Source organism: Hyalella azteca, unplaced genomic scaffold (assembly GCF_000764305.2).
Source record: "Hyalella azteca isolate HAZT.00-mixed unplaced genomic scaffold, Hazt_2.0.2 contig12774, whole genome shotgun sequence".
NCBI lineage: Eukaryota > Metazoa > Arthropoda > Malacostraca > Amphipoda > Hyalellidae > Hyalella > Hyalella azteca.
Genome location: NW_025942721.1, coordinates 65,241 through 79,131, shown reverse-complemented (window position 1 = coordinate 79,131; position 13,891 = coordinate 65,241). Strand labels below are relative to the sequence as shown.

Sequence of the window (13,891 nt, the reverse complement as noted above, 5' to 3'; positions counted from 1 at the left end):
GACACGCGCGTGGAGACCAGAGAAGATCGAATAGCCAAGAAATAAATTTGCTTTGCTGGAAATTGTATATAAGCGCACAGAGCAGAGCAATTTAATTCACGTTTCACGTTTAAATTATTCAAAAAAGTCGTAGTAAGCTCTAAAAGAACTTACGTCATAGATCAATCTTGCGTACAATTGTTAGAGCTTTCAAGCGTTTGTTTTTATAAACTGGCGCCACAAATGTTCGTATCAAAGATACTCATCGAGTTAGGATATTATACACCTGAACCTGAACTTTTTGGCGGTTGAATAATGAGGCATTGCAAGGCAGGAACAAAAATGCTGAATTATGAAATTGAAATGAGATTGTTAATTTAGCCCATTGCATTGAGTTCAATAATTTGAAATATAAATTCGGTTTGTTCGCATTTCAAACTGGGAAGTGAAAGAGCGTTCCATGCTAAATGTTAGTTAGTTAAATACTTCAAATATCGTAGGTTAATTTCAAAATAATGATACGGAAATCAGGATGCAGGATAACAGGATTTTCCTTTTGCAGAGACAATGCATCCCAAGCAGGGCCTGGGCAAGCTGCTTGTCTCTCATATACAGTATATTTGTTGAAATTTGTGTGCTTGAATCCTGCATGGCTCCATAAATGCAGTGTATATAGAGGCTATTAGAGCAATATCGACAATAATTTCAATGTCGGGACAGTGCGTGGAATATTAATTTTTTAGTGGTGGAATTCAATGGCATTGATGACATAGACATAGATGGAAGTTAAAAGGGCAAATAACAGCTTTTTCCCTTTTTCCACAAATTGTTTTCAAAAATAAAAAGTTCAAATAGTATGCTTTGAAATTAAGACAGGACCTGAATGGAAGTTTTGTGCTCTATTTGGGTACATGTCTTTAATTATGCTATTGTATTGTATTGGCTGCACCAGCAGTGAGTGCATGTAGCCAGGCACTATAACGCTATTGTATTGGCTGCACCAGCAGTGAGTGCATGTAGCCAGGCACTATAACGCTATTGTATTGGCTGCACCAGCAGGCAGTGCATGTAGCCAGGCACTGTAACGCTATTGTATTGGCTGCACCTGCAGCAAGAGTGATCATTAATCATCCAGCCACTATCATTTTGCTGCAAGTGTTCCAAGTAAATGCCTGCCAATATCAGCTCAACAGCTGTTCATGAAAATTTACTGTGCTATTAACCAAATAAATTGGAAAGAAATCAAAGAACTAAGAGATAAAGGCACACATGACTTTGCAGCAAATTATTCCTGCATTTTTTAAGAATGCATTTTGAGCTCCAACTGCAAGTGAAATGCATAGAAAATTTGAAGTAAAAGTAAAGTGCAGTAGCAAAGGGAAAAAAATTAATATGCATGCAGAGGTTTGAGCTCATGGATGTTAGAGTTAGAGGATGCATGGATAGGTTTGAGTTTTCCAATGTCCAGAAATTATCTACCTGTAATGGAGGCAATAATAACTCATAAAAATTATTTAAATTTGAATCCAGCTGAAATATTTAATTTCTTGGCAATAAATATTGTTTTTAGTCAAGAAGATAGATAACAAAGAAGCAGGTAGAATGATCACATTTCCGTATTTTGCTACAATTCCAAGAGCAACCAATAGGAAACATTGCCATCATACTTCTAAACATTACTGCATTGAAAGTCACTACCCACTTACAGTCCAGGGGAGCTTTGGGATCAGAGATCAAAGAATACAATTAAAAGAGTGAAAGAGAATTATTATTTCAAGCAATATCTTCATTATATATAATACAGATAAATAGTACAAGGTTATTTCCGATAAGAAATTTCTTTAGTCGTAAGTGAACAGATGGAGAGTAGGTACTCTTTAGATTAGAATAGAGATTAGATTAGATTGGAGTTGAATTACTACCTACTTTAGATTAGATTAGAGTGGAGTAGTGCCAGGTTGACCACAGTGCAATGCATCAAGCTAGAAATGTCAATAGATTCTCACCAGGTTTTTCTAGGATGGAAAGCACCACAATTGGAGTAAGAATCACAGCTGCTATGAAGGCACCAAGCTTGCGCTTGGCTAGCATTACACACCATCTGGGGTAAAAAGGAAGAAAAATTACTGCAGCTTGTGAATATTTAACCTAATATATGTTGATCGAAAACATTTGATTTGTTTAAAATGGGGTATTTTAGCTAAGTTGTACATATTATATAGAAGACTATAAACAATAAATTAAAATTGTCACAATTTAACTGTTAATGCATAACATGGTACACAATAATAGTGACTTCCCAACACAACATAAAAATTGACATGAAAGCTTACCTTGCACCAAAGATTCCATTCAAGCAACCAGAACATTTGCCTAAAGTCTGGTCTTTCAGCAGCTTTCTGGAGGGAAAAACAAATATAATTATTGCTTGCATGTGAGATTCCAAACCAGTCTATCTAACATTAGTTTAACTTAAGTTTTGACCAAGTTGATTGAAGGGAACCATACAAATGCCGATTAGCATTAGAATTGAACAGAAATATATATGAAGTTATGAACATATATTGCAGGTGCAGGATATTTGATATCAAAAGAATAACAATAAGAAGAAAATAACTGAATTGAAGAAAATAACTGAACAGTACATATACAAAAATAATACAATACATTAGCCAACAATGAGATGTAGCCCAAATACAAATAGCAATCAATATGGAATATGGAATGTTCAATGCTATCTCATTAAATTAGGGAGTAGGATCCTAGCTGAAGAAACTCTTAAGTCTTAACTCAAGATCCCACCATAGTAGTTTTAAAGTAAAATGCTAAAATACAGGTGAATATACAATTGAAATAGATCAAAATAATTAAAAGACAATGGTTTTAGGATCAAAATAAGACTGATATGACCAATGAACAAGTTGAAAAATTTTCTAGAAAATTATAATTTCTACAGATATTTCCTAATTTCTATCTTAGTTTTTGTTAGGCAGATACTACCATTTACCAGAGCCAAAGGCTAATAATGCCATACATTATTCAACTGAAACATATCATGACTCATGAGTAATATGGCATTATACCTATATAATTCATTAGATACAACAAATATTATTATTATAATATAATAGAATATTAGATAACAAAATTATGAAGAAATTGAAAATTATCTCAAGTTCTCAACAACAGAACCAGAACCACTTAACTTCTAAATCAAAGCTGAAGCCAACATTACCTGATGTGGGACTGCATGTCAGTGGCACAGTGGCACTAAAATGTCACCTCAATCCTCAAATTTATTGAGGATAAAAAACTTCAACCATTAAGTTTCAACTAGAATACTACTCAGCTAGGAGATCACCCACAAACAAAATCCTGTATTACAATCATCTTCAAAACCAACGCAAATACAATGTGAATCTATCAACAGTAGCCAGGATCTTCGGGGTAAAGTTCATAAGATTATATTTATAAGAACAAGTGCACACCTGCACAATTGATGTGAGCTTAAAAGTTAAATCCTTTAACATTAACAAGGTACATCAAAATTATGAATGACTAAAAAAGTTCAAAATTTGAATTCAATCATTAAATATTTTATTCTACGTAGATAGATAATCATAATAGTTTCAAGATGGCACAAAATATCGTAAAGTGCAACTGCAAGTAGGTATCCCGACACGTAGAAGCAGTCTCGACTCGACTTGCTGTTCGTAGCCTCGCAGGCAGCCAGCGGAACAGACATGCATTGCTTGCCGTGTCCTGAGCCAGACTATTCAGAAAAAAAAAATTGACTAGACAGTCACACTACGCTCATCATCCGTTACAACGGGAATGGTAGTCGGTTTTGCTTTGAATTTATTTTTAGGATTTAGATGAGACCGAATTCCACAAATTTGAATGTAAAGCGAATAAATGCGGATTATTTTTGGGATATATATATATGGGTGTCTGATGACCAGCGAATTCAATTATTTAAATTGTCAGGATCGAACAATATTCAATATTCAACGGCAGTTGACGTTGGTTGACAATATTGCAAGTTAAAGGAAGTAATTTCAATTTATTTGCTACGTTTCGAATGTTACAACATTCATTTTCAGGCAATGGGAAGGAATCGCTGAATCCTGAAATTTTGGCGGGAATGACACACATATACCGGTATACATGATACAACACGAACATTTTTGAAAGGGCTTCAGTTATCATCGGTCGTATGAGGTCGGGCCACTCCATGAAGACGATCCTGGTGGGTTCCTACAGCACAGTGCAAGTGACTATAGTTAAACTAATATAAGGTTAACCCACGGCGATGACGATTTTCGCAGTTCTGCGCATCTCTAGAGTGACGTCACTGTGGGCACAAATGTAAATAGTATACCGGTAGATCAACACATTGCTTTTATGTAATCTTTGAAAGCATTTGAAAAAAATTTACCTCATCAAAATGCCACAAGGAAATTTATTCACTAACATATTATAACATAACACTGTGATGTCGGCGCTAAAGAGTAGGCCTGATGTGGCCTGCCTCCGGTTCTTGAACTTTTCGTGACTTGTTCACAGAATATCTAAAATCGTGTCATTTTACCGGATCATTTTAGGACTCACGATAGTTTGAAATAGCTACTAGACTTCCGCCGGGTTCGATATGGTGTTAGGCATTTCAAGTCTGACAATATATTTTTCCATAGCTTTATCTAGTCTGTTCTTGAACGCGTTCATACTCGGAGCGCCAACGATGTAATCAGGGAGGCTGTTCAAAAAGGCATATCGCTACATGCAACTAGTGTTATTTTAAGCAAAACCGGGGTTACAAATAAGTTTGGCGTCACGAGGTGACGTAACAAGAGCCAAGGTGACGTCACAGGTTGAATAACAAATGACAACCGCAGCTTCACTAGGGAAAACCTTGCAATAGCTCAACCATATAATAATTGACCTCATCATAATAGCTAAAAAAAATATTTACTGCAACTAGTCATATTCTAAGCAAAACAGGTGTTACAAATCAGTTTGAATCACACGGTGACGTCACAAGTTGACGTCACAACGACCGAGGTGACATCACGGGTGGAATAACAAATGACATCCTCAAGGCGCAGCTGCGCCTTGGTTAATCTTGTATTAGTTCAACCATGCGTGACGGTTAATCGCCTAGTTATTTAAAAATCGGTAACATCCTAACATGTGAACAACATAATATAGTGATAATAATGTTGGGAGACCAGCACTATACATACGCGTCTAGGGACCATGCGAGCTTGCATCTACACTATGCTTGATGAGTCGGCAGACTATCTGGAGGAGATATTTTTAGTAGTGGATTACTGTGACATTGGAAAACGGTAAGAGGAGGGTTAGTTAATTAATTAAAGTGCAGGAATGGAACATTTTAATTACGGACAAGATCTTCTATCAGTTTCACGTTGACTTCAAAAATTTTAAAAGGGAGTTGAATTATGAAGAAAATACTTGTTAAAAAAGGGTAATTATTTTGCTATCGCTCATTTAGTTTCGCAATTTGAAACATTACTAAATCGCCGAATCATTTATCCAAAATAACGCATCGATATTTTACTCGGGTAATCAATATTTTACTTGAATTTGTTCACAAATATTCGCCGAACAGGTTCTCGTCTATCCGACTACCATCAGTTTCTGGCAACATACATTGGACGTCAGCCCCAGAGTTTTATTGCCAAGGTGAAACCGCAAATTCTTCATAACATCCTGCACTGTTTTTGTCCCCTCAGTTCATATGTATTACGGTCTCAGAGTTTTTTTTTATCGCAGAATTTTCACAGCTTAGTGTGGGTTTCGAACCCGCAACTCAATGCTAAAATCCTGGGTCTCTGAACTGTAAGCTCTTGGCCACCCTGCAAGTTTGGCTGACAATCAAGAGCTCACCAAAAATACGGGCTGCAGAGGATGCAATCAGAAGAAAAAGTGACGCACCAAGTTTTTATTGAACAGATTATGTACAAGACCAAAGAGAAATAATTACATCAGTAGCACAAATTTTTTCCTTTACTTACACAAAAAAAGCAAACAGAATTAAGCAGCTCGTAACATATTCCATACATATGGATAAAATCATATGGAACAGCGATAAGATAATAGGAGATATACTCGAGAAAAGTTAAAAATCTTCTGTTGAGGAAAAATAAAGAAATATAAATAGAGGAAATCTGAGATTTAAATATTCACTAACTATATATTCTGAGGAGTGTGAGCGAGCGAGAACCGTTTACAACAAGGATAAGGAGAAGGGTATATCCAACACACCATGAATAAACAATCACCTAGAAAGTTACATCAAGAATACAATAGCGCAGAATTTTAATCGAGCCTAGTTAATTCAATAAATAGTGAGACAAGTAAATGGGTCGCCTTCATTGAATACTTGCCTCTATAGCGCATGATCATGCACAAAAAAAAAAAAAACATTCTTGCGCATTGTTATGCACATCATCTCCCAAATAAGACTAGCGCACTAAAGTTTTTAAAAGCGACAACTGGAACCACTGAGTAGAGCTGGTTTACTATGAAACAATCAGCAGCGCATGAATGTGTGACTCGGGCTACACATTCAGCGCTTAGACCACATCACACATTCAGCGTTTAGACCACATCACACATTCAGCACTTAGACCACATCACACATTCAGCACTCAGATCACACCCCACATTCAGCGCTCAGACCACACCCCACATTTAGCGCCGACCACACTCCACATTCAGCGTGCAGGCCACACTCCACATTCAGCGCTACAACCACACACCACATTCAACAACAGGACCACCCCCCCCATTCAGCACTCAGACCACACCCCACATTCACTGGTCTTTTTTCATGCGCGGGTTGGTCATGCGGTAGATGATGGAGTCACGGCCAGGATCCATGAAGGCCATGGCGGCGCTGACGGCGATCACAGCGATGAGCAGCGCGATGCTCAGGAAGAGGATGATGTTAAAGATGGCGGGGTAGTCCTCGCCGTACTCAGACGCCAGACCCAAGTCTGACTTCTGCCAACGCAACACACGTGTACACAAGTTTCCATTTTGTTCAACTTATTTATAAAATACTGAACTATTATTTTATTCTGCCTAACAGTAGGTAGCGGTAATTATTAATTAATTGCAATAAGGTTTAAGAAACGGAATCGCCAGCAGTGAATTTCTCACGATGTACATAATCCAGGATTGATGGCACATCCATCCATTACTGTTTACACAAAACAGCTAGGGAAAAATAATTATGCAGTATGCAGGCGCCAGGGGCGTTAAATTTTTTACGTGTGAGACTAGCCAATATCAGGGCGGACTACATTGTACTTAGATTATCTCGTAGCCTACACCATGAATATTCTTAGCAGCAGCAATAGTAAACAACATATCTGCGCACTGTACGACGCGTGAACATGCAGCACGTTTAGGGCGTGTTCTTCTCAATATGTTCCAAGTATCAAGCATTCACAACATACCTATTAAGGTTTTGGAATCAACTGAAATTTGTTAATGTTAGTATTATTTTTTGCAATATTATAAAAGAGAGGCAAATATTTTTACTTGAGCGAGTTTTGGCAATAGAAAACAACTTGTGAAACATTACACGAGCGGTGCACGAGCGGAGCTTTACATACCGAGTACACCTGACGAGCCTGGAGCACCTCCCTGACGGGCCTGGAGAGAATCTCCGAGGACTTCTCCATGACGACAGAGACCACGAGCACCTGGTCCTGGTACACGGCCCTGGCGCCTGCCACCAGCCGGTCGATGGCCGAGCGCAGCAGCTGCTTGCCTTCTCGTACCTGAGCACGAGCGAGACATCAGCTTCACGACAGTCATCATGATCAAAACTCGGGCCCAAACTTTAAAAAAAGTTAAGAGATCGTAAGTTCATCAGCCAATCATTGACGGCCTTTCAAGCAAAATCCACCAATCACAGACAAGAAAACAGAGTGTAAGCACTTACGTTCAAATAGCGAGTTTTGAAAGTATGGCCATAGGATTTGACTGAGAACAGTAAACTCTGGTTAATCTGGTAGTTTCTTAAAATAATTCATCACTTGCTCCCTCAGTGGTTCGATCAGTTGAGGGTAACTAATGCATACCCACTCTTACCTTTAATTACTCTCTTTTCCCCTAGACTGTGACAGTGGGCACTAATTAAAGGTAAACTTTCATAGAAATGCTAAAAAAATCTGATCTTGGAATGAACAATTTGCAGGAAAATGTCACCTGAGGAGAATCGTCGCCATAAGTCTTGACCAGAAGTGCGAATGACTCAAGCTGGTAGAAAACAAAGTCTTGGCCGCCGTGAGGAACGCTGCTGTTCACTGACATCTAAAAAACCAAATTCAACCTTCAATGAAGTAATAAATTAAATGTAATAATTGCACACACCCAGCATAGATAAGATGTGAGAAACACCTCTGGATTATTTATTTCAGATAATGGATATCACATATATTTAAGATCCGAAATACGATTGTGAATCGAGTATAATTCTACAATGTACTCTTGAGAATCAAGTAACAGGTGAGATAACCTTGTTGATGAGGACAGGCAGAGCCCCAATCTCAAGCAGGAAGGATGCATCAGGCTCACGGGTTGCCAGGAGAGAAGAGTCGTCAGGCAAGGACAGCTCGACCACAAAAGTGCCCGCTCTGGAACAAGGGAGAGGGTGGTAGTGAGATGCAGTGGTGGGTGACAACAATCAAATATTGGTTGCACATTAGTGGACGTCAGTGTTATGAAGTGCAATGCACACTACAGTAATCCCATTAGAGAAACCCATCAAATATGAAAGCCAATATTTGCGTGGGATATCAAATGCTGGTTACCATCCATTCTAGCTTATACAATTATATTTTGATGGCTAAATAGCCTTCAATTATCACTCTTGATATTTTAGAAACGCCAAGATCTTAAACGTCACTGGCATCTCACAGAGTGTGAAATTAATAGCCTAATAACATTAATTTTTATGTTCATCACAAATCAGCACAAGAGTGAGAGTCACCATACCCATCAGCCACCTCCATGTGTACAAAATGTGTAGGTCTGTGAGCGCGGGCTGAGACCACCGAGTGCAGAGCTCCATAGACATTGGTGAGAGACCGGTCTTCCTGCAGGGCGTAGCTCTGACCCTCCTCCTGCACGGCACTGCCACTGCCATCGATGCCAACCACAACAACAGCAGAGGGCGGTTTGAATGGCGAGGTGATCGTCAGCCCCGACCAAGGTGAGGTCTATTACAAAATTAATATATCATGAACAATTTCTCAAAGAAACTTGGCCTCGAATTAAATGCATTTAGGCATCTTTGCTATAAATGGTAGTCCATTCTTCAATTCAAGCATTTGACAGGCAATAAATTATTGTATAAAAAAGAGATCAATTGCTGCTGTTTGAACAACAGTTATTTCAAACAGTAAGACTAGGGGACAAGTCAACAAAACAAAAGTCATATATGTGGATATCAGAAAAAAATTCCAACAGTCTTCATATTTAAGCTTAAAAGTTTGAAGTCATTGTGGCAGCATACGTAGTGTAATTTCATATCAGGATAATTTCATGCAGGAACATTAACCTGTGGTGTGTAGCCCATGGCTGCAGCCAGCACATCATCAAGAGAAGACGCTCGCAGGGCCCCGGCATGACTGAACCTCAGAGTGCTGGGAGCATAGGAGATGGTCAGGTCTCCAGCCAGACCTGAAAATTAAACATTTGTCAGGCATTGCAGAAGTTTATAAGTTATTCTCTAAGCCCATGGTTTACAAAAACGCTGGGCAATTTGATGGTCCTGATAACACTGATGGCACCTGCAGGTCAGTACGTATGTGTTAGAGGGAAAATGAGCGTAAATGTACCTACACATAATGTCAGAAATGACATGATTCTTGTTCACTCGTGAGACGTAAAAAATATTTTTTATGCTATTTTATTGATCGTAGTATTTGATTTTTCTTTGTTTATTAATTCCTTTTCCATCTGAATTTCCAGTGCAGCAAATCTATCATTTAAGTAGGTGGCACATAGGTTGGCCAAGTTAGTCTGATTGAAGTGCATTCATGAAAGTTTTATTAATTCAGTTCAAATCAAAGGTTGTATAAATTTTCCACTACTGCAAGGGTACCTGAGGGTTAAAATGAAATGCTTCACATTGACATCTTAACCCAGTGATTTATTCCTAACACAAAAGAACACTCAGCAAAAGCAAAAATTTATCTTGTATCCCTTCAAACCTCCAGTCATTATTCCTAAGCAAATAGTTTAATTACACCTTATGTTCACAATTAAAAATCTCTTATCCCTATTCAAACTTTCCTATTCCATAAGTTTTTGATTGTTAGTGGGACCCAGTAAAGTGGCATGGCTGCTGTAAGTTCTTGGTTGTTAGTGTGATCCAGGAGAGTGGCCTGACGGCTGTAAGTTCTTGATAGTGTGAACCAGTAGAGTGGCGTGGATCGGCATGAGTGTGCAACAACAGCAGACCAGGAAAATAGCTTAGATAAAAACATTATCCTCCATAACACAAGACATTGGCTTAAATCTTGAGTACCGTAGAGGAGCAAATAAAAAAATGAACTGAATCTAAAGATTATCTCAACACTCTGATTAGCCACTATGCTCATTAGAGTGCCACTGCCAATTAAAAAATAATTTTGAATTTTTGCTAGTCTCATGGTCCAGATTTGTTCAACTATTTAGGCAGAGGGCATAGACCAAAAATTGTAATATTCCAACTCCATTTACCATTTGCACAATAAATGTAGAGTTTTTACAAATGAAGCTCAGATCAATCAAGCTTTCAGAGCTTCCATATTTACATGTAAGCTGTGTTGCTACACTGCGCGGCCGCCATATTTGTTGCCAACAAATATGGCGGCCAGGCAGTGTAGCAACACGGCTTACATGGAAATGTAAGCTGATGGGACTCAACTAGGCTACTACTAGGACTGGAGGAAAAGTCTACAAAAGCTGCTGCTTTGTCACTATATAGACAACTAATCCAATCATCATATTTCAAAGCCAAGGTGCAGAAAGTAGGTGAATATCAAAAGATTATTGGCGATGCATCACCAGCAAAATTTACGCCTTCAGAAGATCTTGCCGACACATTTGAGTTAAAATTATTGCATTATGGAAACTTGAAATTATCGCAAATCTGGAAGACCACAAGCACAGTAAGGTTTCCGATACATTGGATGGATCAAGATGCAGTGAAGCTTTTCTGGAAATCAGTTGCAATGATGCAGTGCATAAAGAGTAAGGGATATACTGTCAAAGTTGTTAGCAGCATTTTCTTATTTGCTTGCACCCTGGTGGCAAAGGAGAAAAGTTTTTGCTGCCCTTCCTCAAGTTCATTTATGAATCCTAACTGTCCTATAAGGCTATAAGTAGGGTAAACACACCATATTCTGACACTTTAAGGACATGGCAAGAAATTAATGGCTATAAAAAGATCACTGTATGCACAACTCAAGTTCTGATTGCTTTACATCACTCTCAAAACACCACACTACGCGCCAGCAATGATGAAACATCACAGACTGTTCACTGTTGCCATATTTATTTAAAAGCTTTTAGAATTCAAATCTACAAAATCTCTGAATTCTGATGCTGTGTGTGACTAAATTTGGCATATTGTGAGACTAATTCTGACAAGGCTTCAAAACCGTAATTCGTAATTCTGAAGCCCTGTGTTGGAATTCTGACGTCCTGTCTGAGCTGTATCGAAATAGGACACAGCTTGGAACAAGCTGTGCGTGTCTAATTACAAGCTGTATCGGAATTAGTTTTTATGTGTCTAAAACTGTCTCTTAACTTAATAATCTATTAATTTATTTACTACTTAAAATCAGCAAATACAAGTATACTTAAACGATTCCCAATATATTCACAGACTTATTTAAAAGTCTCAAATCATAATATTCTTTCTACACAAACAGTTTATCACTATTTGGTACAGCAAGGTTTTGACATTCATCAACTTTGACATGTTTTTTGATGTTCTCACTGGGTGACGTGGATTTTTGCCCTGAGGATCTCAACATTTTCCCGCCAGACCTAGTGTTTTGCAGAAATCTGGTGCACAATAATATGACGTCAGACGTCACTATTTCAACCATCTACGCATGCGTGGAACTAAGACATAGCTTAATATAAAAGCAAAAATTGAGAAGTATTGGAATTACCTACCCACGATGTCAGAATATGGTGCATTTACATTACTTTTAACCCTATAATTTTGACCATACTTCACTCACACTCACTGGTCTACCTATACTGTACAACTCAAAAATGAACTAAAGAAGTCTCAGCTCAGTCGGCTGTGAGTTTGCCACTATGCCTCTGGGCTGTCTGTGTCTTGGCTGCTGGGCATAGTAATAGTGGCAAACCAGAGATTTTTCAGAATTAGTTCATTTTTAATTTCCTCTTTTCTTCCAATAAAAAATTTACACAATATCTTATGTATGATGAATTGATAATGTTATGCTGGTATGTTAGTGGTATCCAATAATCTATGATACTTTACTGGTCTACTTATACATATAGGACTCACCAATTGAAGTTATTGAAAGAGTCTAAAAAAAACTCTGCATTGCTACTAATGCCTCTGGGAGACTGGGACTGGGGCATGCCCCGGAATACTAGTAGAAATCTAGCAAGTAGCAATCAAGAATCAATATATATTGAAAGAAACATATTTTCATATTTTATTTACAGGTCTACATCATGATTTACTTTATATCTTATACATGTTAATGCTTGTATCCATGATACTTCTTGTTCTTGGGCTACCTAGCTACTTTTTAACAGGACTCGATAACGATAAGGAAGCGTCCAGTCGTCCACCAAGTCTATTTGTTAATTAGGCTATCATTTGCCAATATAGCCTAGAAATACTTAGTCAAGCAATATTTGTGTGTCGTTGTCAAAAAATAAATCCTTAACACTTACTTGGCGCAAGAAGAGTGCACAAAAAAATCAAATTGCGTAAATACATGGCTACAATTGCAAGTGCGACACAAGTAAACGAACTCTGGGAGATCGATGATCTCCTCTCTCCTTGCACCTATTTCAATCCAGTCAGCTGACCACCAGTGCCGTGCTCAAAATCATTCGATTCCTACGATTTGTAGAAAAGAGAATAATAATTTTATTACAGACAACAAAAAAATTATAAATTCAGGTTAAAAATGAATTTCCCCATAGATTAAATACCATTTCCTTAAATTTTGCTATAATTTGCAATACTTTCATCAGCATTTTGAATACTGATGAAAAATCTGAAGTCAAAGTCAGTATGTGCAGACACGAACTTTAAAAAATAAGATCTAACTTTTTGAAGAAAGTAGGTAAATATTTTGCAAAAATTTTCTTAAGAAACATGTTAGGAACAGATACATTTAGCAGATTTCTCTCACTGTTCTATGTAATCAGCACGTGTAAAAACTCTTCAGTATAATATAAAAATTTATCTCTTCGTAAAAAACTACTCTTTAGTTTCATCACAAGTTATAGTCAAAGGTTTTTGCAATCGGGTTATTCGTAAAATTGAACTAATTTCATAACTTTCCGTAATCTCTAAAACTCATCAGCGAAAAACGACATATTTTTGCATATGATATGCAAGCATAGTCATTTTACATATTAAGTTTTCTCTATATGCTAACTACTAATACTTTGTGGGAAAATAAATAAGCGTTTCTTATAAAATTTTCAATTTTTAATCGAATAGTCACACACTGCCAGTACCTAGCAACAAACACAATGTTGGACGCAGAGCACCATAAGTTAGAAATTTAAGCAGATGGTTAAGATCATTAACGATGGAAACCACTACACTACATCATTGGATTCATAGAAGTAAATATCCAAATTGATGCGCATGTTAGAA

The 13,891-nt window shown here is 37.6% G+C and overlaps 1 protein-coding gene and 1 long non-coding RNA gene across 2 annotated transcripts; both read right to left on the bottom strand.

Moving 5' to 3' along the window:
• Positions 1-1,991: 1,991 nt before the first annotated feature.
• LOC108675038 lies at positions 1,992-3,429 on the bottom strand. The gene is made up of 3 exons (XR_001931080.2): positions 3,215-3,429; positions 2,313-2,378; positions 1,992-2,080 (listed from the first exon to the last, which is right to left on the bottom strand). It is a non-coding gene; the product is annotated as an uncharacterized LOC108675038 (long non-coding RNA).
• Positions 3,430-5,929: 2,500 nt separating this feature from the next.
• On the bottom strand, positions 5,930-13,096 carry LOC108675044 (ATPase H(+)-transporting accessory protein 2). Its single transcript, XM_018163028.2, has 7 exons — positions 12,952-13,096; positions 9,578-9,699; positions 9,013-9,236; positions 8,534-8,651; positions 8,224-8,328; positions 7,626-7,793; positions 5,930-7,008 (listed from the first exon to the last, which is right to left on the bottom strand). The coding sequence occupies exons 1-7, from the start codon at positions 12,995-12,997 to the stop codon at positions 6,820-6,822; spliced, it is 972 nt and encodes a 323-aa protein (XP_018018517.1). The 5' UTR covers positions 12,998-13,096; the 3' UTR covers positions 5,930-6,819.
• Between the last annotated feature and the right edge of the window lie 795 nt (positions 13,097-13,891).

What these genes read in the sequence shown, in the direction of transcription:
- LOC108675044 (XM_018163028.2), bottom strand. Translation starts at nt 12,997, where the DNA reads ATGTATTTACGCAATTTGATTTTTTTGTGCACTCTTCTTGCGCCAA. An exon ending in CCATGGGCTACACACCACAG is followed by an intron (nt 9,237 to 9,577) that starts GTTAATGTTCCT and finishes ATTTTGTAATAG; the next exon opens with ACCTCACCTTGGTCGGGGCT. An exon ending in CACATGGAGGTGGCTGATGG is followed by an intron (nt 8,652 to 9,012) that starts GTATGGTGACTC and finishes CCCTTGTTCCAG; the next exon opens with AGCGGGCACTTTTGTGGTCG.